The sequence below is a fragment of the Rhyacophila brunnea genome, unplaced genomic scaffold (assembly GCF_057557595.1).
Source record: "Rhyacophila brunnea isolate RB1 unplaced genomic scaffold, BYU_Rbru_1.0 scaffold_1, whole genome shotgun sequence".
Classification (NCBI taxonomy): domain Eukaryota; kingdom Metazoa; phylum Arthropoda; class Insecta; order Trichoptera; family Rhyacophilidae; genus Rhyacophila; species Rhyacophila brunnea.
In genome coordinates, this window is record NW_028232751.1 from 33,764,136 (window position 1) to 33,790,426 (window position 26,291).

At 33.4% G+C, this 26,291-nt stretch overlaps 1 protein-coding gene across 1 annotated transcript in view; it reads left to right on the forward strand.

Moving 5' to 3' along the window:
• Positions 1-1,949: 1,949 nt before the first annotated feature.
• The window catches only part of LOC147079702 (sodium-coupled monocarboxylate transporter 2-like), a 98,453-nt gene continuing 74,111 nt past the window's right edge, over positions 1,950-26,291 (forward strand). Inside the window, exon 1 of the mRNA XM_085944527.1 lies at positions 1,950-2,397. Within this exon, the coding sequence (XP_085800653.1) occupies positions 2,198-2,397 (200 nt within the window). The 5' untranslated portion in view covers positions 1,950-2,197. The remainder of the gene's footprint in view (positions 2,398-26,291) is intronic.

The window sequence follows — 26,291 nt, forward strand, 5'->3', positions numbered from 1 at the left end:
CTTTCTTAACTTTTAAGCACTACGGTGCATGGTTGCAGCATCAGTCCCGTGCATCTCCGTCTCGGGACGGAATGAGCACTTAAAATCACTTCTTTCTGACACTTTAAAGCGTCATAGAAAGCGGCCGTGCATATCCACAGCTGTGCATATATTATGACGGGTGGTGGTGGGAACTTTTTTTATGCCTCATTGTGGTTCTGTTCTATTAGTAACAATAATAATATATTCATTGACATGTTTTCTTTTTAAAGTAAATGGGTAACGTTTTTAGTAATCTTTACACGATTTACGAAATAATACCCACGTCACCATCACGAACCAAAATTACGTATTGACACCTCGACGTTCGCTCTCAGACTGCCAGCGAGTCCAACATTTCGTCACGCCTATAGTTGAAAATTATTTGCCGTTTCACTGAAGTATCGCCTTAAGAATTTGTCGGTGTGTATATATCGAAATATTAAAACATGTGTTTTAGAAAAAGTGGTTGGTGGAGGGGGAGGGAAAATTAATGATGTTTAAAAACTGAAGCTATTTTATTTATGACAAACATTTTCTCTTTTTATATGAGTTTAAATCTTGAACTTGATGTTGGTTAGTTCATGTGGATTATACAACTGTTTGGTGACATATATAGATAAATAAATTTATGATCGTTTTAAAGTATTCTTACTTCGTTCATTTGTAATTGTAAAATGTTTCTAAAAGGTGGTGGCGAAGAACGCCTGTTGTACTTATTATAAAATTCAATAATCAACAAAATACAAAATCATTCGGACAAGCCTGGTGAGATATCTTTAGTTCATTTGACATATTGTGTTTGTAGAGAATTTTCCCAAACTTTTGTTTTTCATACACACGCATATATTATAATATACTACTACTTATTTTATTATATCGCGATGATACCAGTTCTTTGAAATGTAATTTTAAGTTTCATCTTGGATCTTCAGATGGAAGAATAAAATAATTTGCTCTATCTATAAATGAAAAACGTTTTATAATGGTCAAATATCTAATCTTCGCCACTGTTAAATAAAATACATTATAATTGATTTTCATGTGTCACCCGATTTATACTGAAATAGCAATTCATGAGTTTTAATACGATTAATAAAATGAATATTCTGAATTCATGAAAAATTATTTTAATGAAATATTATTTAATTGGCAGATTAATGGGCTTAGACTTTTATAAATGCTCAAATTTTGGTTAACATCGCAACATGATGAAATAGTATGTAATTAAATTTTTATTAATTAATAATTTTATTATAACGCATATTAATATTTTAATTCTAATACTTATAATATTGATTTTGTATCTTGTATTGGAAACAGCTATTTATATGTTATAGGTACATCGTGAAAATGTTACTAATATATTTTTTTTGTGTATATGTTTAAGCAGTATCTATAGTAAATTTATAGAAAAAAAATAGTATTAATTCCGTTTTGATAACAATATAAGTTGCGATTATTATTATATTTATAGAAAAAAGTGTTGGTATTATGTATTGAGTATAAAAAATGCGTGTTAAATGTCTGAAGATAGATTTCCTAGACGCAGCTCGCTTTTATTTGACAGAAATAATAATGCCCATCAACTAAAGACGAAAAATATCCATCTCTTTGTTGTCCAGTTAAAAGTTTAGATTGAATTAGCCACGGTACAAGGATTGAATGCTAATCAGTGATCATACACGAGCAAATGTCTTCCGGCAATCTGTACCTAGGCCATCGCTTCATAAAGAGCTCTATTTGGCAATGCTGAGTCTCGCTGGCGATACTTAGATAATTTTCTGCCGCTCGACTCAGACGACCGACATTCACGTATCTTCATCACAATGATGAGCTGGCTTCAATTGGAACAATGAATGTGGTCAATTATCGCAGTCCTCGGCAGAATTACTCCGTGTTGGTGAAGCATATCGCCACAATGTAATCTCAGTGACATTTGAACCACCGACAAATAGGTATGCGTTTTGGCCGAACAGTATTAAAACAACAAACAAAACGCAATCTTTTATAATTTTCAAATAATGAAAATATCCATAAGAAGAATCTATCGTTACATTAAAACTTTTATTTCACTTAAGAATAATACCCTTAGATATACAGTCACGAAAAAATTACATAAATAAGAAATCGCGAGTGTGTTTTCTTTTATATTAGTTTTAAAATATTTAAAATAAAAATGACTGATCCATCACAGATAGAAGAACGATACTTTGATGCTTTGGATTATGCCGTATTTGGAACCATGCTTTTTTTGTCGGCGGTAATTGGTGTATACTTTGCGTTTTTTGCAAAACAAAAGCAGAATACGACCCAAGAATATCTGATGGGCGGGAAAACTATGGGAATATTTCCTATATCAATGTCCTTGATAGCAAGGTGAGTAAACAAATTTTCTATTTAAAAGTAACAAAATAATACTCATATATAAAGGAAAACGTGTATCGACGGGCATAATAAAAACATATAAAAATACCAACAACAGACTGACAGGTCGAGGAAAATCCACCACATCCCATTGTCACTCTGTCTTGTATAAAAGTATTACAAATATTATATGGAAATCTTTACAAAATACCTTGTGATTCTTTCTGATAGCTCTACCACAAGTAATAATATAAAGTACTCACTTTGTTTAATATATACATTGTTCTGACACATTCTATTGAATATTATGTAGGATAAAACAAATAACAAAACTCTATACTTAATTAAAATTTTCCATAGAGACAAAACACGCTTTGTTAACACAAAAATAAAGGTAAATATACTTTTATTTTGTAATTCTGAATAGCGTGTTTTATCTAAATAACATTGTAAAGAAATAGATGATCTAATGTCTGTTAGAGTGCCGATTTGAGATATGTCAGTCTTAATTAAAATGAGACATGCTAAAACGGAGGTTTATATAATTATTATGTTGAAATTTTGGTGGTACATAGAACATTAACAGTTTTACTAAATTATCCGGTGTAATATAAACGAACAAAAAATATTAAAAAAAATAACCTTTTACGAAATCGTCATATCGAAGATGTTAATAGCGTAACGATATATTGTTGTATCGAAGTTGTGCTTTTGACATGTAATTAAAACGCTGTGTTTTTTCTGTATTCGTTGTATTCTGTGTTGATAATTGCTCGTTTAATTTTTCATCACAATTGAAGTGTACTATTAATTGGAAACAGTTAATTTCCGACTATTTTTATTCCAAGATGAATGAACACAACGTAATCATAATATTATCTTGACAGACTTTGACAGACAAAGCTTTGTTGTTAACCACCTACTCAACCCTTGGTAACGACCCATTAACTCACATGCACAAATTGATTGCAAAACGATATATTGTGTATTTCACTAACTTTAAATATACAACAGGTGGGTTTTATTTTTAAATTGGAAAAAATGGTTTAATTTAAGAATCATCTTGTCAGTCGTTCCGTTATAATTGTGTAGATATGATAAAGTTTGTAAACGCGTTTTTTACATGTGTTATTTATATTTAGTATATTATGTACACATGCGCAGGTATCGTGGATGCGGTGTAGTGTTGGCAAATTCAGAGTTTTTTTGCCCAGGTCTAGCATTTTCGAACAGCCATTCTGTTTGCAAAATTCGCATCTGGCACATGGCGTTAAATCTTGCTATTTTCGATGCCAGTAGCTGAAAGAACCTGGATGGTAAAAGATGTGAGTTTTGAGTCTCAATCTATCTAATGTTTTTACGATTTTTCTAATATATATATAGTCGTGGGTGTTTCAAAATTATTTATTTTCAATAATAATAATTTAGCACAATTGAATCTATTCAGTATTGAACTATAGTAATAATAAGCTGAAAACTACTTACAAAAAGGTAGAATATTACGTCAGATTTGTTTAAAAATAATATGCTGAGATTATAAATCTTCGCAATAAAATAATAGTTAGATACATTCATCTTTGTAATAAAAAAATAATTGTACCAGTATTAATAATTAGTGGCATCACTTATTTATTAATTGCTAAACAAATCATTAATCTTTATCAATATTTATTGTCGTTAATAAAATATTAAAACGGAAACTTTTTAGAAATCCTAGTTTCTGAATATTTTTAAGTTTAAGGAAATCTAGCATTTTTTCTGCCATCTGGCATAGTTTTGTAAACACGGCAATTCTTCACACAGTGGATTGATTAAATAATATATACTTTTAAAGATAATTTCATCAAGTAAATGTTATATCAATAATCAGTAATCAATTAAAGATCAAAAAAGTTTTCCACTTATTGGATACAGGCGTGATGGCGGAGTTTTTGACTAAAAATATGGTTACAGCGCTGCAGATGCCGCATGAGCTTATATAATTATTTTTTTACGAAAACAGTTTATTCCACGTAGACAATAATTATATTAAATACACTTTTCTGTCGGCGCAAATGCTTTTCGATCGAATAATAGTTAATTTAAAATTTTATATTTTCATAAATTTAGATACATCATTATCACAAACTAAGACTATGTTAGGTTAGATTAGATTATGTTAGGTTAGGTTGGGTTTGGTCTAAAAAGAAAGTTATAAAAGCTCATGTGGGCATCTGCGGCAATATTACCAAAAATATTTGTGTAATTGAATATAATTACAATAATTCTATATTTTTTCAGTCTGATTATAAATCATGCATGTGAGACATTCAAGAATTTTAATCATTAGAAATTAATTTAAAGAATTTTTCAAATATGATAAAAAATATAAGTAGCTCCAATTAATTGTACATGCAATAATAATACATTAAAATGTCAATAATCACTATTGGTGCACACTCAGAATAATGGTAATAACAATTATTCTAATATTTCATCAGGAACTCGTTTCTTTGTATCTCAAAGATTTCTTTGTAATATTTTGACATGCAATATCCGTAGTGGATAATCAATAAAGACGGGTTTTACTTTGTTCTTTTTGTCAGTTTGCTTTTGATCAAAGTAAATAACTAATATATTCGATTGAATGTATTTATAAGATGAGTCTGCATTTTGAGTTTTAATTCAAAGTATTTAGTTAATAAACTGTATAAGTATATTAAATTGAGTTTGATATTTAAATGTAATTTTTTTTAATATTTCGAAGTGGTAATTAATTAGTAAATGTTTCATCAAAATTATAAAGTTTATCCATAATTTCGTATTCATCACAACTTTATTTTTATTTTGAAAAGAGTTTTATTTTTGAACAATGAATATATGGGAAAGATCGGGATGACAAATATAGATATCGCAAAATATAAATGAATAATTAGAAGAAATTCTCCTCCATTTTTCCACATATTTTTAGGAAATTGTATGAATGACAAAAAACAACATCGATCAAAAGTATTATTTTGTTTCGACTCACACTCCAGAAGACGATTACTTAACCTATTAGGTCTATAATCTGGTTCAAAACATACATTGAAAAACAACCTTTTTCAATCTCCGTTTGGACGAAACTTCTCTTGGGTACCAATATGTACTATAGTGGAACCTCGATTATCCGGATTAGTCAAAACAAACACAAGTTAGTTTTCTGAAACGTTATTTTCGCGATTTAAATATTTATTATCAATATTATCGATATGCCATCGAAAAGAAAACGTGTTTTAATATCATTAAAAGACAAAGTGGATATAATCAATGCTTTGAAGAGAGATGTCTCAGGACGTATTTTGTCTATTAAATATAGCGTCGGCACCTCAATGATTTCGGATATAAAAAAATAAAGTGAACAAATTACGCAGTTTACGATTTATCATAAAACTATCTATAGGAATATCAATAAAAAAAATTTATACAAAATATACTTTATAATACATTTATTATTATTACTTACCTTATATACCTAATAATTATGTTTTTATTACTACCTTCATCCTCAACTAGTCCGGATAGTCAAGGTTCTACTGTATCATCATATTCAGCCTGAATCTATCCACTGCTGGATGAAGGCCTCTTCAAGTTGCTTCCACTTCTCTCGGTCATGTGCGTTGCGCTGCTACGTACTTCCACAGAACTTTATCATTTCAGCGATCCAGCGGCCTCTAGGTCTTCCTTGCGGACGTTTTGTACCTCTTGGATACCACTGGATGATTAAATTTGTCCAACGATTGTCTCTTCTTCGAGCTATGTGTCCAGCCCATCTCCATTTAGTTGTGAATAAGTACGAACAAACCTATAAACCTAAACATTCAAATAAAGTTCCACTAAAAATGAACAGTTAGAATAATTAATAATATTTTTCATTAGATATCTAATTAGAAATTTTTGATACCTATAAATTGATATAACAAAAAAATAACGTGGCCAGGTTTATGCATTTCTACATATATATAAACCATTATATGTTTAAAATTGATCTTTAAATACGGCCTGAAAAAAAAGAAATAGGTACAATAATATCACATTTTTATTAATGTCTATTTCAAATCAATACACACGTGCTTGTAATATTATCCGTTATTTTTCTACCACCCAACAGTATTTTTTATTATTTAAAAAAATCTTAAATTACATAATATTATTTCCATATTAATTTAAAAAATATAATAAATAAAGTACATATTTATTCCATATAGTTTAATAATAGTCAGAACCGATTTTGTCCGCTTCAATAAGACATTGTTAACTGGTATATCCATTTTTATTATGGTTAGTTTTTTGAAGTCGTGAGCGTCGAAGTGAATAATTGTTTATGTTTTCGTGTGAGGATTTTATCAAAATCTGAATATTATTAAATTGTTTTGACCCCGGTTCCAAGTCAAAGCAAACCGAATTAAACAATACCGTTCAACCAATTTAACCTTCAGAACATGTTAAAGCTGCAGAGCATGGATGTTGGGGAAAACCTAAAAAAGATAAAACTGAACTATCTTGGAAATTATCACACAGCGCGTATTACAAAGAACGATGATATTATAGGCTTACGACAAAAAAATATGCTTAATGATTTAACATATTTGGATTAAAGATAAAAGAGATGAAAGCTGTAAATACTATTTTACAGTGGTTTTCAGACTTTTCATTTCAAGGCGCCGTATAAAATTTCTGATAGAGCATTAAAAATACGGTTTCTCAAGTCTTGTAATCACACTACTTTTTTAGTTTCGTCTTCATCAAATATTGGCAATAAACTTACAGTACACCTTTCTTTCTGGGCAAGGTCCACAACGTCTTGGATATTGACCTACTTACGAAGACCTTCGTAACCAAAAGAATCTCTTTTTACCCACGTTTTTGCTGCTATCTTTGTCGCCCCATATTATAAGTAAGGGGTAAATCACACTTCTCTTTCTGTTTTGAGTTAAATTTACTTTAAAAATGAAGGTTTGCTGCTGTAACAGCTTGCAATCTTTAAGCAATCTCGCAGAGAGAGATTACGCACATTCATCTTTTTGTAGAAACCAATATGCTAATTTTGTTAAAACAAATCCGTAAATACCCATGAAGTATTTTGCATAGTTATTTTTAAGTTTTATATGGAGTTAATATCAATTTTAACTCACGAAAGGAGCACCACCATAAGATAGCCATCGTGAGATAGTACAGCAATAATAATTATATTGTGTTTGAATACCATATCTTCGCGGTCGAACCTCGGTTCAGACACGACGGACTCCGCGCGGATTCAATTTGTACTAGCTCCGCCGCGGACAAGTGTGAACGAATATAATATCTATAAGTATATATAAAAGAAAGTCGGGTTAGTTACACCATTTATAACTCGAGAACGGCTGGACCGATTTTCACGATCTTTGATTTGTTGGATTTGTCTTAGCCCCGAATAGCAGAATAACTATTAAACCATCGGATAAATCACGGAAAAAATAAATTATGAAGAAAATTAATTTTCTCATACATTTTGACATTTTGAACAATGAACGCGCAATCGAAAATAAAAGAAAATCACAAAAAATTTAAATCCATATACAACGATACATGACAGAAAGAATAAACAAGAAACAAACAAACAAATGAAAGGCGTTGTGTGCATTATCTATCCTTTGACAGTTGATTCAGTTCAGCCTCAAATAATCCCGAAAGACTTTGTTGTATACTCCGGCGAATTTTGGAGGAAGTTGTCCTGCCTGAATCTTTTTTACTTCTTCGACAGCGTCCAAAAATAAAGCCAAGGATAAAATTACATGATTTCATTGCTGGTATTGCTCATTATTTACCTACCAATTTCAAAATCCATCCTTCGAACTTCATTCGACAATCGATCTACGTGAATAATCGAGCCGATTACCAGCTAGGTGCGCAAATAGCTATTTCAATCGTGATTTTCAAACGGTAAGTTGCCTTCGAAGATGTTCACTTTGTGAGGTTATTAAATTTGTGATTGTGTGTGCATCGATAACTGCTTAATTATGTAATTTTGAATTATGTGACTAATTTTCCAGTGTTTATCATTTGATGATTCGTCAAAATGCTGACAACTATTTGCTGCGATTTCGTCGATTGCTTAAAATCGAGACGGAGCGCCTCACTTTCATTCGGTTGAACCAAGCCAAACTGCGATCGGAGGAGTATATTCATCTACGCGATGCAATCAGCACCGTAGGAGATGCAGCTAATGTTGGTTGATTGACTATTCTATCGGCGATGTACATTGGCAGCCCACGTCATATGCATGCATATGCGCAAGATGCAATGACATATGTTCATCATTACGGTCGTCCAGATCTATTCATCACCTTTACATGAAATCCGAAATTAATAGAAATTGTTCAACTGCTACTCCCCGGACAAACATCAAGTGATCGGCACGACATCACCGCACGTGTCTTCAAAAAAAAATCCTGTCGCTGATGAACTACATTGTTAAGCATCGCGTCTTTGGGAAACTCGATGCTGGATGTATTCGATTGAATGACAAAAACGAAGCTTGCCGCATGCACACGTTCTTATTTGGTTAGTCGAAAGAATTCGACCAGACCAAAAAGATGACATCATATGTGCCGAGATTCCTGATCCCGAAACCGATCCAGACCTGCATGATGTTGTAATTACTTACATGATTCATGGACAGTGTGGCGCCATCAACCCCCAATCACCGTGCATGCTCGACGGTAAGTGTTCCAAGCGTTATCCATGAAGTTTAACGGCGGAGACTATCACTGTCAATGATGGTTATCCACTGTATCGGCGTCGATCACCCAATGATAACGGTAGAACTATCACAACGAAAATGAAGTGAAACGATATCGTGGTCGACAACACTTGGATTGTTCTGTATTCGCCACTTTTTTCCAAAACATTCAAGTCGCATTGCAACGTGGAGTTTTGCAATTCAGTGAAGTCCATCAAATACATCTGCAAATATGTCACCAAAGGCAGCGATATTGTAGTTTTTGGCGTTCAAACTCCCAATACCAACGATGAAATCACGCACTATCAAGTTGGTCGATATGTGAGCTGCAATGAAGCAATTTGGCGTATTCTCTCATTCCCCATTCATGAACGTCATCCCACTGCTGTACATTTGGCGGTGCATCTGGAAAATGGTCAACAAGTTTATTTCAACGCATCGAATGTTGCTCAACATGCTGAAATATCTCCAGAGCCAACATTGACCAGTTTCTTTTCGATTTGCCAAAGCGATCCGTTTGCACGAACGTTGTTCTACTCTAAGATGCCACGTTATTACACTTGGAACGCTCCATCGAAGAAATTTCAACGTCGAAAGCAAGGCGATGCGGTTTCTGATCATCCGGACGTGCATTCTACTGATGCTCTTGGTCGCATTTACACGGTTCATCCGAAGAATGGCGAATGATTCTACTTGCGGTTGCTGCTGGTAAATGTTCGTGGGCCGACATCATTTGAATCACTTCGAACTGTCAATGGTGTAATGTGCCCAACATTTCGTGCTGCATGTCAAAAGCTCAATTTGTTTGAAAATGATACTCATTGGGACATGACAATCGCTAAAGCATTTGTTTCTGCATCTCCAAGTCAGATACGCACATTATTTGCTATCATTATTTCGACATGCTTCCCATCGAATCCACCTGAACTGTAGAAAAACTACAAGGATGACATGTCAGAAGACATTTTACATCGAATTCGTGTTATTTCAGGGAATCCTGATCTCGAGGTGAATAAGGAGATACATAACCAGGTTTTCCTTTTGATATAAGACATGTATTACCTCATGTGCGGCAGTTTGTTAGTCAAGTTAGGAATGCCAATGCCACATCGTGGAGTGAATTGCGCTTTCAATCTAGAATTGGAACGTGAACGTGAAAATGATCGAGATGCATTGAACTAATTAGTTCGAACGAATGTACCAATGTTGAACCCCCAACATAAGGTAGTGCACGATACGTTAATGAAGGCAATTGATGATGGAAATGGTGGCTTATTTTTCCTCGATGCGCCCAGTGGAACTTTTGGAGGCGCAATGATTCTACTATCTGGCGATTTCCGCCAAACACTACCAGTCATTCCAAGATCGACCCCTGCCGATGAAATAAATGCTTGCCTCAAATCATTGACTCTGTGGCGCTATGTGAAGAACCTTCAGCTGACGACAAACATGCGAGTTCCATTGCTAAACGATCCATCTGCCGAAGATTTCTCTAAGCAATTTCTGACTATCGGTAACGGCCGTGTTCCTGTCGACGAATCGAACGGATTGATTTCGTTTCGGCTGAATTTTTGCAATTTCGTGTCAACAATTGGTTGAGTGAACGAGCAATTCTTGCGGCAAAGAACAAAGATGTGACTTAAACTTCACAATTCAAAATCAAATCGTTGGTCTACTGCATTCCTTCAAATCTATTGACTGTGTAAGTACTCGGCCGTAGTAATTTGGCAGGCGTGGTGCGGCGGCGTCTTGCGAAACTCAAACGTATAGCCATGTGTATTATGCCCGAAAAAAAGATACTGTCTACGAACATTTTACTCACGGTTATACGTTTGAGTTTCGCAAGATGCCGGCGCGCCACCCCCACGCGACCACTACGTTCTTGCACTAACAAACGAAGACGAAGCATCCAACTAGCCAACTGAATTTTTAAACTCATTGGATCTTCCTGGCTTGCCACCGCACAATTTACAACTGAAGGTTGGCTCGGTAGTCATCATGCTTCGAAATCTGAACCAACCAAAACTATGTAATCCATTTCATTTTGGTTTGATTTTTGCACATTTATTGAACTTAATTCATTTTGAATATTCATTTTAAGTTAATAAAAAAATGAATTTAATTCAGCTTATAAGTTAACACAAGATTATTGATTCTGAGGCGGTACGAAGTTCGCCGGGTCAGCTAGTAGAATATAATTTTTAACGCGGCAGGAAGAAGAGGGGTTAATACAATTTAAGAGGAGTCTGACACTGACGTCTGGAATTTACCTCGTCTAACCCCGAACCTCCGTACTTTTGAGGGTACATCGTTTCCAGTTTCCGAATATATCGGTATTGTCTGATTTTGAAATATCGGTATTGTAATCCCTATACATCTAGACATGTCTAGACAATCTGCACTTTGAGCCTAGTAGTGTTACCTGGCCTACAGTTGCAGTTGGCATATATGCCACGGGTCTTTCACTGACACATGCCTTGTGCATCGAAGCATGCCAAGTGGAGTAAGGCCAACCCATTGAGAAGACAGTCAAATTATCATCAGTCATGAGGTTTTGATGAAAAAGCAGGAAAAATAATATTCCATTCACCTAAATAGTTTGTATTTTTTCGTTCATGGGGGGCGGGGGACGTAAGACACGAACATATCCCATTGTGTGTACACGCCTGATATGACATAATATCTGAAACTGTCTTTGTACGTAATATCTGTATAATATACTAAAATCTACCACTGTGACCGTACCAATATCAGCATATTGAATTATGATTGTTTGTATTTTTTGAAACAGTTTACGGCGCACACTTTGAATACCATTGCCATAATGCCCATAATATCTGTAGGTACCTCAGAGGCAGACGGATGCAACTCCGTTATTGGGGAAAATGAGTTTTTTTAAGAATCGTCATGCTAAAGGCTTTATCTATTAGTGGCAGAGAGATGAAAGTCCTAGTCTAAGATATGCATAGAATAAAGATGCAAGTGCCATATCTACCTTAGAGGCAGAAGGATGCAAATCCAATAATCCACTAAGATAAAATTCTCTCAAACCGTCTGCAATATGTACTAGACGAGAACCAGCCAGGAGAACAAGTTTTAGAGGAGGATACAGCACTATGGACCATATTATCCAAGTCATCAGAGAAATCTGAGGTAACAGGAATACAAGTTGCCGCTATCCATGGGTTTTATAGACTATGAGAAAGTGTTCGATTCCATAAAGAAATTTTCAATACTCGATGCACTCAGAAATCAAGGAATCCCCGGGCGCTATATAAATATTTTCAATAATAATATATACAGTGGCGCAACAACATCTCCATAAACCATTGCGCATTTACTATCAGCAAATGAGTCCGACAAGGTGATACAATCTCACCTAAACTATTTACAGCCACATTTTAAGACTTATTTAGACAACTTGACTGGAATGACACGGGTCCCCATAAATGGAGAATACGTGAGTCATCTACGCTTTGCCGATATCAATAAATAGTAGTTTGCAAGACTCAGAACTCAGAAGGCCTCCAAAGCAGAATGCAGTAACTCGCTGGAGTAGGCAACAAAGTAGGCTTGGAAATAAATGTATCAAAGAATAAAGTCATGTTCAACTGCTTTGCGGGCCAAAAAGAGATCTTCATCAATGGCATTCAGCTCAAACAGGTGAAAAACTACATCTATCTGGGACAATAAGTGTCTATAGATGGATTTTTATTTGATGAAATTGTTCGCAGAGTAAAGCTAGGCTGGAGTGCTTTTGGGCGGCTGAATAATTTCCTCGAAAATGCCTAAAGTGCAAAGTGTTCAACCAGTGTGTACTTCTCGTAACCACATGCGTGTGAAACATTGAGCCTAAGTAAAAGAGAGATCCAGAAACTTAGAGTAGCACAATGTGGTATGGAAAGGTGCATGCTGGGCATAACGCAAAAGAACAAAAAAAGGAATGAGTTGATAAGGGAACAGACAAGGATTAATGATGTGATAGAGTTTGCTAAAAACCTCAAATGGAAATGGGCTGGAACATGGCTCGAAGAAAGGACAATCGTTGGACAAATTTAGTCGTCCAGTGCTATATCCAAGAGGTAAAAAACATCCGCAAGGTAGACCTAGAGGCCGCTGGATCAATGAAATGATAAAGTTCTGCGGAAAAACTTGGCAACGCAACGCACAGGAACGAGAGAAGTGGAATCAGCTTGGAGATTAGCGAGGCCTTCATCCAGCAGTGAATAGATTTAGGCTGGTGATGATGATGATGACATAAAAAAAATTTAAAAAAAAATGTGGTTTGCTTTTTTATATTTATACCTATAATTTTTTTTAACTTATAAATTGTTTTATTTTGGCTAGGTAAATAAGATACAAATCCACATTAACAAAATATCTTTAGAGGCAGAAGGATGCAAATCCACACTACGTTTTTTATTTTATTTTTTTTAAGATATAAAATTGTATTATATTTATTCTTTTCTTACATATTCTAAAAGTACTTGAATTGAATTAGAATAAAAAAAATAATGATCATTCTATGTATATTTTCTTAGAAGTTATTATGAGTATTCGTTTAAAATAAAAATTGTTTTTTCGCTCTCCTGAACAATTGGGTATTTGGATTTGTATCCGTCTGCCTCTGAGGTACAGATATATTGTTGCGTACCGAATAAGAATATAATTATATTATTATGTCTTGGTTCTCTTAGATAATTTTGGTACAAGTCGGTTATCCTGGATACAGTGGCAAACACATTTTTAAAATAGGCGATATACTGGACTATTTGTGAGATAACCTAACTTAACCAAACCTAACCTAAAATAACCCAAACTAATAAATAATCCAGTATATCGGCTATTTTCAAAATGTGTTTGGCGCTGTATCCAGGATCAACGTATAGAACCATATTTTTTTATTTTCTGCAATTATTTCAGAAAGTATCATTTTTTATGCTGTGTGAAGTATTAAATATTAAAACATACATAATTAAATGATTATGGTTTTGAATTTTTATAAACAACTAGCTGAAGTACCCGGCTTCACACAGGGTCGCTTCGTGGTTATATTTATCTTAGATATTTAAAAAATAATAAGAGGTAAATATTTTTTTTTAATATTAAAATATCTGTGTAATACAATATATCAATATGAAAATAATTATAATAGGAGTAAAGGTCAAACAAAAGAACACTAAATTAAAATCGAATCCAAAATACGCAAACGTTATTAATGTTATCAATATGCACTAACAAACCAAAATTGGATTAAACGAACTTTGTATTTTATATAATACTAATTTAGAAACCTTTGCAGGTGTGCGCACAACAACTTACAAAAATTTCATCGCAATCAGATGAATGGTATAAGAACGCATACGAATAGAAGAAGATAGAATAGATGAAAAAGAAGAAGAAATGGTTGCCTCAATTCAGAAACCTTGGCGGGCGTGAGCACAATACTTGATCAAAATTTCATTGCAATCGGATGAATGGTATAGGAACGCATACGAATAGAAGAAGAAGAAGATGGTTGTACTAATTCAAAAACCTTTGCGGGCGTGCGCACAACAACTGGTCAAAATGTCATCGCAATCGGATGAATAGTATAAGAACGCACACGAATAGAAGAAGATAGAATTGAAGAAAAAGATGAAGAAAATAGTTTTATCAATTCATTAACCTTTGCGGGCGTGAGCACAACACTTGATCAAAATTTCATTGCAATCAGATGAATGGTATAGGAACGCATACGAATAGAAGAAGATAGAATATAAGAAGATGGTTGTACTAATTCAGAAACCTTCGCGGGTGTTGGCACAATTACTGACGAAAGTTTCATCGCAATCGGATGAATGATATAGGGACCATACGAATAAAAGAAAAAATAATGAAGAAGAAGAAGAAGAAGAAGAAGATGGTTGTACTAATTCAGAAACTTTTACGGGTGTTACCACAAAAACTGATAAAGGTTTCATCGCAATCGGATGAATGGAATAGGAACTCATACAAATAGAAGAATATAGAATAGAAGAAGAAGATGGTCGTACTAATTCAGAAACCTTTGCGGGTGTTATCACAACAACTGACGAAGGTTTCATCGCAATCGGATGAATGGTATAGGAACCATACGAATAAAAGAAGATATAATGAAGGAGACGAAGAAAATGTTTGTACAAATTCATAAACCTTTGCGGGTGTTGGCACAACCACTGACGAAAGTTTCATCGCAATCGGATGAATGATATAGGGACCATACGAATAAAATAAGAAATAATGAAGAAGAAGAAGAAGAAGAAGAAGAAGAAGAAGATGGTTGTACTAATTCAGAAACCTTTACGGGTGTTACCACAAAAACTGATGAAGGTTTCATCGCAATCGGATGAATGATATAGGAACCATACGAATAAAAGAATACATATATAATAAAGAAGAAGAAGAAGATGGTTGCACAAATTCAGAAACCTTCGCGGGTGTTGGCACAACCACTGACGATCGGAATCGGATGAATGATATAGGGACCATACGAATAAAAGAAGATATAATGAAGAAAAAGAAGAAGATGGTTGTACTAATTCAGAAACCTTTACGGGTGTTACCACAACAACTTATGAAGGTTTCATAGCAATCGGATGAATGATATAGGAACCATACGAATAAAAGAAGATAGAATGAAGAAAAAGAAGAAGATGGTTGTACTAATTCAGAAACCTTTACGGGTGTTACCACAACAACCGATGAAAGTTTCATCGCAATCCAATGAATGGTATAGGAACAATACGAATAAAAGAAGATAGAATGAAGAAGAAGAAGAAAATAATAATTTTTCTAATTTAGAAACCTTCATGGGTGTGCATACAACCACTTACCAAAATTTCATCGCAATCGGATGAATGGCATAGGAACCATACGAATAAAAGAAAATAGAATGAAGAAGAAGAAGATGATGATTTTTCTAATTCAGAAACCTTCATGGGTATGCATACAACCACTTACCAAAATTTCATCGCAATCGGATGAATGGTATAGGAACGCATACGGGACAGACACACAGACATTCATTTTTATATATTAGTATAGCCTATACTCTTCGCGAAAGTGCAAGCAATAAGTTGACAAAGTTTTATCGCAATCGGATGAACGGTATGGCAGTGCATTCAAAACGAACAAACAAACAAACCCACAAACAAATATTATTTTTTATATATTAAGATGTATTGTTTAATAATTTTATGCTAACTGTTATATAATAATGTGAATTAAATATATTTTAGCCTTACGTTGAATTCTAATATAGAAAATGTTGTATAAGTGAATATCTTTTTATTTTTAAATATTTTCTGGTCCAGATGTTTTCTCATATGCACGTGTTGCGTGATCATACTTCATTATTATGCAAACAATTCACTTTTACAAAACAAACTTTGAATACAGACGTGGGATTACAATAAATCCTGTAAACTGATGTCAGTCACGTTCTTTTGCCAACACGGTGCATTTCGTTCCCGGACACGTACTTACCGAGCAAAAAAATAATCGCTAGTTAATTAAAACATATTATATCTGCTCATCGCTATATTGAAGAAAAATAATGATCATTTTGAAATTGCAATACAATAATTTACTTTTAATGAAAACAAACGTATCGAACCCCTAGTAAGATACTGTCGTAAGTCTGAAATGATCGTTTTAGCCCAGACGCACATTGAAAATTGTCTCAACTGGGATAATAATCATAAATCAAAACTAAGCGAAGCATGCAACTTAATTATGTGCATATAGGCAAGGCCATGCTAAGACAGTGACGTCATATTACGGCAAGCCAAAATTAATGAAATGAATGAATTAAAAAGTGCGGATTATACCTGCGCTGCATGTCGGGTGAAAATAGTTGCATGTGACTGCAGCTGTCTTTTTTTCAAACTAAAATTACGCATTCCACCTTTGGCAACGCGTATTTTGTGAATAATGATGACGTCACATCGCTGTATTCGACACGTTGCAGACGAGATGAATTTTGATGTGCGAGCCAGCTTAGAGTTATGTATATGGTTGGATTCGTTTTTTGTTGATATTTTAATAAAATACTGTTGTAACTAAGTTACGACAGTATTTTACAAGATGCTATCTAAAAAAACTAAAACAGTGTTTCAAAAAATATATTATAAGTATAGGTATTTTATTTAACACTACAACAGGCCACGAGGCTCAATGATAATAGTGTAGTAGTAGGGGAAGGGAGGGAGACTTGATCCCCGTTTTATATTTGTTGTTATAACTTTTCTCCTACTGTGATTGTAGTAATTCCTTATAACCTATTAGTTGCAAAATTTATCTAGGTATTCATTGATAATTCACAAAATGTGGATTACTGATTCAAAAAAAATATATTTAACAAATTGTCAGGCAAGGGAGAAGTGATCAAGTTTCCCCCAATGAGGGTGACTTGATCACTACATATTATGGGAGACTTGATTAGGGGGGATCCCACATATGTATGATAGTCATAATCATCTAGTTATTAAAAGAAAATATTTTATTGACCTTAAACTCTACATAATAATTTATGCTTTTAATAATAAAATCAAGGCACATCATTCAACACTAAAATTGTGAAGAGACTTGCGGAAAAATGAATTCGCTTGCTCATAGACTTAAAAATTGGTTTAAGTAGATTCTTTGCAATCTGATATCTCGCTACATCACCTATTTCTTCGACTGCAGGCCATTTAAATGTCCTGTGGTCATATTTCCTGGCAAATTTCACTTTAAATCTGTTTGCTGTTTGTTGCTGAATCTGCCCAACGTAACGATGTAGCTTCTTTTTGTGTGAAATAAAGTTGACAATTAATTATCCAATCATCTGCCGTAAGCTCAAAGTCATCATCGCTGTCTGATTCGCACTATGTTAAAAAATCAGCTTAGAGGACTCGTCACTTAGGTTGTAAAGAGATGGAGGAACGGGAACATCATCTTTCGATGAACTCGAAGAATTTTGAATTTGTTTCAATTTTTTCTTGGTTTTTAAACTTATTTTTACTTTTCTGATTTCCATTCTATTTTCTTTGTCCCCTTTATGTTCCCTGGCCATATTTTCTGCCTCAATAGCCTATAGAAACGAACTATGGGAGATGTGATCCCTAGGGATCTAGTGTCCCATAGTAAATGAGATCAAGTGTCCCCAATACTAGTAAAATGAAAATTATTTATTTAAAACGGTAACTACAAACAAAATTAAAACAACTACTAACAGCAAATAAATCTTGAATATATATACATATATATATAGACTGAATAAATACAGCAATCATTCACCATTATGTAAAAAGCAGATATTGAAGTCTAAAGATTTAGAAAAAAACTTGTCTAAATTGTCAAAAAGAGTTCGGTCAGACGTGTTCTTTACTCCATTGATTAGACAGCTCTGAATATACTCTGATGTCTATGGTATGTGGCGGGCAGCCAGTGTTACCAATATTGAAAGAATTTTTTTACACATTAACGAGTTCTTGGTGGGTGAACAAGTCTCCCAGGGGATCATGTCTCCCTCCCTTCCCCTAATAATATAAGTGAAACAATCGCAAACACACAGACTTTGAGAAAATCACATAAATATATTGTGTGAACTCACTGGGAACAAGGAATCCCTGGACGAAAGGTCGACTGAATGAGATTACTGATTATTTTTAAATTTAAATTGCTCCAGTTTACAGTGGGTTTTTTAAAATTCAGAAGTAGTAAAAAAAACTTGGATTTAAACCATTTGTTTTTCGTCTGAAGTGAACTATATTTTTTGAAGGAGTATGTCTAGTTAGAATAATTATCTTTTAGAAGTCTTATTAAACGTCTGTTAACGTAATTTGGGGTCGTTTTTAAAAAAATAAAATCAGTGATCAATAAGATAGATTGTCATACAAATAATACACAATGTGTATAATATTCAGTGTTGTAGTACTAAATAAAATAGTTCTGAGACGTTGCATTTTAAACCCTAATTAACCACTTCCTATCAAAAATTTTACACAGCGATGGAAATGATTATCAATAGACGACAAAATTGATGCATCGATATTAAACATATTTAAAGCCAAGCTGATTAATCTATTCTCTTGCATTTTACGCCTAAGTTTACTGTGGATATACATACATATTTGATTTTCTTCGATTCGACAAGCTAAAAATAACAACAACATAATTATCTATAGTAACGGGTTTCTAAATTATTGTGTATGTATAATGTAATATTGATAAGAACTGTTTGAAGAAGTACTGGAAGGCAATCCGTTTTGCAAAAAAGTCCCAGTTCGCTATATACGTATGTATATAATATTATTATGTTATAACAATGGTAAAGCAAGCAGACAAGAGTATTTACGATGTGATAGAGATATTCAAGTTGGTAAAATGGTAATGTGCCGTGTTGAGCAAATTTGATGGAGTCATATTATATGGTATATGGTATACTCTGACAGAAATTCTAAGCCTTAGTATGAATTGTCTGAATTGACATAGTATTAAATCCCAGAAAAGCAAAATCCATCACCGAATAAAGACTATGTTTTTTCAGGTCTCATTTATGCATGTGAAAATTAACATTCCATTGTGAATGAACATTGCTTTATCCGTTGCATAGCAGAAAAGGAGTAAATATCTTTATTAAATTTTTATGAAGTGCATCATCGCCATCATCATCAGCAGCAGCAATTGAACCACTGCTGGATAAAGGACTCTTTTGTTCTTTACCGAACTTTATGAGTTCGTTTATTCACCGGGTTTTAGGGTATCTTTATGACGGTGTTAGCCCAGCGATTGTCCATTCGTCGACTGACATGAACAACCCATTGTCATTTAATTTTTTAGCGACCTTTATCACATCACGTACTCATGTCTGCCTCCTTATCCATTGGTTTTTTGTGATCTTTCCGCGTTTCACTTAATATGCGGCTTTCCTAAAGTATATATTCGGTAACATTATGAGTCAAGGCGGCTTTCGTGGTGAAGTATGTAATGCGATGCCCTTCCGTCTGGGAGCTCAGGGATTGATTCCTGGTGAGAACACAATACATGTATGTGATTTTCTCAAAGCCTGGGTGTTTTTGATTGTTCAAAAATTACTAACAACGACCTTGTACGAAAAAGATGGTTATTTATAATATATATTAAAAAAACATTATCAGTCAATCTACCACTAGATAAAGACCTCCACCGGTTACTAATACTCTTGTAATTCTTTAGTTGTCTGTTAATTTTTGTTGATCTACCGAATTTTGGGGCGTTGCTGTGGTCGTTGAATTGTCTTTGAATACCACTATATAACTGCATTTATCCTAGCGTTATCCACCTGCCTACAAATTCAATCTTTGATAGAAGACGCCACTAAGACAAGATGACAATACATATTATAAATAAGATATATTAGCCTGCAACCCCGCACAATTTGTTGATGTAATAGATTTTCAAATGTGTAGCTGGAAATGTTAGTTTTCAGTTAGCACACCAGTAGAATGAGTATTTTGATATACCTATATTATACGATATAATTAATAATGAGAGCAAAATTTACCTTAGTTTAAGAGCAGTAATATACCTACATACGTTACTGATTATATATAAGTATATATTTATATTCAAATCGATTTTTATAAAAATAGTCGGAGATAAAAATACATGACAGTTCGAAACTCCGTACCCTTGTCTCGGCTCCAAGGATCCATCGCTGTCGCCGTGGCCGACCCTCCTATAACCTGAAGCGGTGCTATAAAAACAATCGACGTGTTGCAGGTCTCACATGTTAAAATGTTTCATTGCTGAAATATGTTACAGAGCGAGGAGTTTTTTGATTTGAGAGAATGATTAACAATCATTTCTAGCAGTATTGTTGACCGTATTTATTATAACTATAGTATTTGTAATATAATTGTGGTCCGCGTACTATAATCCAGAGTCAAATGGCAACATTGATTCCTCATAATATCTGTTAGTAGAGTTGTCACTTCATAACTTTGCACTCCGGTTCTAGGATGAAAATGATGTAATATATTCTAAAAATATTTTTTTACATACATTATCTATTTATTTATTACTACATATTATATTATTACAAGTAAATATCATTTGAAATATTTTTTTGCGAAGTAATTAGGTAAAGAGGCGTAACAGTGTAGTAAAAAGTGCTAAGTTATAAAACGTATATTCTACAACTCTTATGAGCCCTATTTGCTACGTCAACGAGTGGAAATATAATTTACTTTTTACTTAAATTTGCGAATATAGATGTTCAATTTGTTAGATAATTGTTACAAAATATTTTTTATTTTGCGCTTTTCGGAAGATGACCGTAAAGTGTTACGATTTTGGTTGTCTTTTTGTACAATCGTCACTATCTCGCTTTAAAAAGTGGGAAAATATTAGTTAAGCAACCAGTAGTTGTTATACGGCTTAATATTGAAAAAAAAAATATGACAAAGCAGTCGTGAGTAAATAATCAAATAATCATTACGTGATTTATTCCTTTCACTATATAATAGTCCGACTATTATATTTATGTATATATTTTTGTATTTGTACATTGTTGACTATTTAAAAAGGTTTCTGTATTATTTAATGAAATAAAGGGTGGGGGAGGTGCCAAGATTAGATTTTTTTAAAGGGAGGCGTAGTATCATAAAGTTTGGAAGCCACTGATAGTGTATACAATACAGGCCAAGCTTTCGAAGGACATAATTTGTACATAATATTTAGTAGCATATTTTGTGTATATTGGTTAGTATCCAATAAATATTTAAAAAATGAGAGAAAGAAAATATCTCAGACTTCGCTTATCTCTAGATCCACGGATATGAGATTTTTTTAACGCAAGTGATTCCAAATCATTCTTGTTTGGCGGAACCTTTGCAACATTTTATAAAATCTCCGGGGACTCGTGCCTGCCTGACACATACTAAGGCACAACACGGTAAAATAAAACACACATAAGTAGATTGTTACAATTAAGTAGACGCAAAATGCCACCCCATACCATTTTACCATGTTTTTATTAGGTCGTATTCTTGTTTGTACCGTACAGATTTTTTCTTTGTTAGAACACGACGGGAATGCATTTTTTTTAATACTTTTGGCCATCTTTAAGCAGAATTGAATTCATTTTCAGTTAACTCATAACTAATTAAGTTTTGTATGTTTCGGAAAAAATCGTTAAAAGTAATATTTACTACTCACTATTATTGGTTGCTAAGTGGGTCCTAGCAACTAAATTATTAATATATACGTGCGTTACTATGGAAATCAATATGAAATGTTAAAATGACATTTCAGTATTCTATGTTTATTAATACATACAGTTAATTGTCAAACTTTATATGATTCAACAGGAAATTTAAAAACGTGGTACCTATAGGTTCTTTTTATCTTGTAATTATTTAGTCTCATATTGTATAAAAATAACAAGGAAAATCTTTGAAAATCTATTACACGATAACAAACAATCATAAAAGTTTCAAACATTGTTAAAAAAATTATCATCTTCACGGAATCTACTATACAATATGTATTATTCTAATTTCTTCCTTAATTCACTACCACGTTACAATATGCTACCCATAAGCAACGCATGACCTGTCTCGACGAAACGTTAGGATAAAAAAAAAATTTTTTTTCGACATGTCCGATCCTGATATAATCATATGGGCCTCCACAGGGTGGAGGTTTGTGTTGACATATATTGTTTTTTACGAGAAATGGATGTCAGCCACTTGCTTAACCTATTAGGTTCATACCCTGACACACACAGATTGAAAAACAATATGTGTACTTGCCAGACCCAGGATTCGAACCTGGGACCCACGGTTTTATAGTCCAACGCTTAAGCCGCGCGGCCACCGTGGGTGTCTGAAAATAATAATATACAAAAAATATCTATATATTTGAGTATGAAGAGTGAGAATGAGTATTTTATACTTCGGATACACACCTTCAGATACATGTGTTATTTAAACCCTTTTCAGTGATGTGCTATCGTAGTCAAATCATCAAATCGAGTTACAATATTGTGACCATGCCGAAATTAGTAAGTATATTATTTTTTGTATACCTTTATACGACCTTTTGTCAGTGACGGAAAGTTTCACGGTACCCTTGTGATAAATCATCATTGAGTGTAACTATTATGTCAAATATTTTTACATTAACAGATAACGGTACTTTTTGACAAAAGGACCGGTTCATAGAAAATGTCACTGACTCCAGCTACAGTTGATGTGCAATAACGTAATTTGAATTCGTGTATTAATTAAGGCGCTAAGTACCAAAATAATAAAAACTGACATTTTTATAGAAAAACGTTCTACATACCAACGCCAATAACTTCAACTATTATAGTCTAAGTGCCTCAAGAAAGTCAAAAAAATAAAACAAAATAATTAAACCTGTCGACGTTGTAAGTCCGTTGGCGTGTTTTATTTATAATGGTGTAAGTAGCACTGCAGTGGTCAACGGCATTCAATATAAAATAGCTGACGATGGTGTGTTGACACTTGCGAGTTCTTAAAACCTAAAATTATAGAAGCTGCCGTGATTGCTTTACACTGTAATACTACATTTTTCAAAAGGCCTGCTTCATAAAATTTTACTGCAATGACTCGGTATTTTGTAACTACAGGCAATACTACTTTTTGGTACATAGAGCCTTATTTAATACACGTATTCATTTTATGTTATTTGAATAAAGCTGACGAACTTATGCAGAAAACGAAGGGTATTACCGTCGAACGGTGCCTAATAGTTATTCTAATATTTTTTTTCTAAATTTTAATTACAAAACATAACTATTACGTCAGTTGGTGATTTTTCAAATCGTGTCTCGTTACTGACAGCCATAAACAGTTACGATTAAATAATCGGATCATGTTATTCGAATGCGGAATGAGTTACGCGGATATTCTCAGTAAATAGTACACCTACTAAAACCATAGACGTGTTATCTAGCACGTTTTTCAATACCAGCGCTCTGAATGTAAACAATTTTACACTGGACCACTGAGCTTGTTTACGGAAAATGCACCTTGGATAATTCTATCGGTACACGCACTAAACGCTTACAAAAATTTTCTACCCCATACAAAATGATTCAACAACGAAGTTTCGAATTAGTGTGTATGTAAATGATAGTAGATGATTCATGTTTTTTTTTTTTTTTTTATTTTTTTTTTAATCTAATATAAAATTAGTGGATATCATAATAATGCGTTTTGAATGTAAAATAGTTAAATAATATAAACATATCGGAAAATACCAATTATAATTTTAATATATTTGGTTATTCTATTACCTTATTAATTTACTTATCTTTACGTTTATTTCATTCATAAATCACTTGCTATGAAGTTTATGTTATTTATTTTAAGATGATACTATTGACTGCGTGATATTCTTAATACAGGTGTTACGAATTAATATTCCTCCGAATAGGTAAAATTCATATTCTATTTTTATCAACCAAGGTCATTATGTAAGGCTGTTGTTCTGGGTGTTTTCATATTTTTCTCTCTCTGTTTTCACCACAAATATTTTCCTTCTTAAGAAATATCCCATAACCATTTCACGAATTATTAAAGAAATTAATTATTGTTGTGAGTAGCTAAGTAAATCGTAATAGATTGTTGGGTTGTCACTAAGTGTTCTTCTTCCTTGCCTCATTGCAAAGTCAATTCTCAAGAGATAATTTGTTGTATGAATGTGAACGCTGCTTACATACAGTACACTTCAACACAATATCTTTTGAGAATTGCCTCTACAATGAACCCGAAACGTTGAGGAAAGAAGTAGGAAGAGCAAGCGGTGATAACTCATCTGATTTATTATGATAACAGACAAACGTGAAAGTATCAAACATTATATAGCTAAGTACATGTTTCATTTTGTCATCTTTGTGAATATAAATTCGCATGTTGTCTTACACATGAAAGTCAGGGAATTCTGTTAAGCAGGCCATTTTTCTACCAAAGAAGAGGGTTGACTTACCGGAAGGAGAATGAGGGTCTGGAGATGCCAAGATCTAACTTAGGTCTTTAGTATCGATAATGATAATGCTTGTAAATTGTTCCTCATTTTTTTGCAATTAAATAATGCTTCTAATCACCAGCCAATTTTTGTGTCAATTTCTTCTCGTCCAATTGGATTACAGGAATTTTTTATGTGACAAATGAAAAGAGAGATAGAGATTAAAAGGATAATGACTTTTAGGGTTTTGATGCGTTTGTGAAATTCACCAACTAAGCGACGATGATTTGCTTTTTTTCTCTCGCACACAAATTTCCCTACTTACCGGTTCATGATCAAACATAAAAAAATATATTATGTTGTGTTGCTATGTAACTTCGTTAGCGACAGTCTGGCGTGAGCTCACAAATTTTAATTTCCTGAATACCAATTTACGGCATGTTGCGCTCTACTTGAAGCCTTGTCTCTAACCTGTAGGGATTTCCCAACACGTTTGTAATCATAAGCACATTTATAGGCTAGAATGAAGTGGTCGGTATAATTTATAGAGATATTGCTATTTTTAAGTAATTACGTATTGATATATGAAATTTATATCAAGTGTTAAATAATATATTAATTATCTAACTAATTATAAATATATTTTTTAAAATTTTATATATAGACAAAGACTTGTAACATATTAATATAAGTAGTATGATATTTGATATTTTTTTTAGAATGAATGTTTCTATTGTTATTCATAAATAATCATCATACAGAATTGCATCGCTGAGTTGTTTGTTATCGTATATGATTTTTTGATTGTAATTAATTATTAATTTTAAAATAACTATGTAAAGGCCGAAAAGAATTAGGGATATCTTTAGCTACTTTTGGTCCGGACCGGACAATGACATTATTAATGCAGTGACGACGCACTCGATACAGTAGCTAGCAAGTAAATTCGCATGTACAGGTAGACATCACGCAATTTCCATTATGCTATATCACGCATCGGGAAATTATAGCAATATGACCTTTATTGTAATGGCGTTAGAGCAGTGTTTCTAATGTCAATGTTCATTTGAGAGAACCCGTTCGAACCAAACCATTCGGTAGACCCAACAAAAAGCATCAGGAATTTATAGCAATATCACCTTTATTGTGATGGCGTTAGAACAGATTATGCCATTCGGCAGACCCG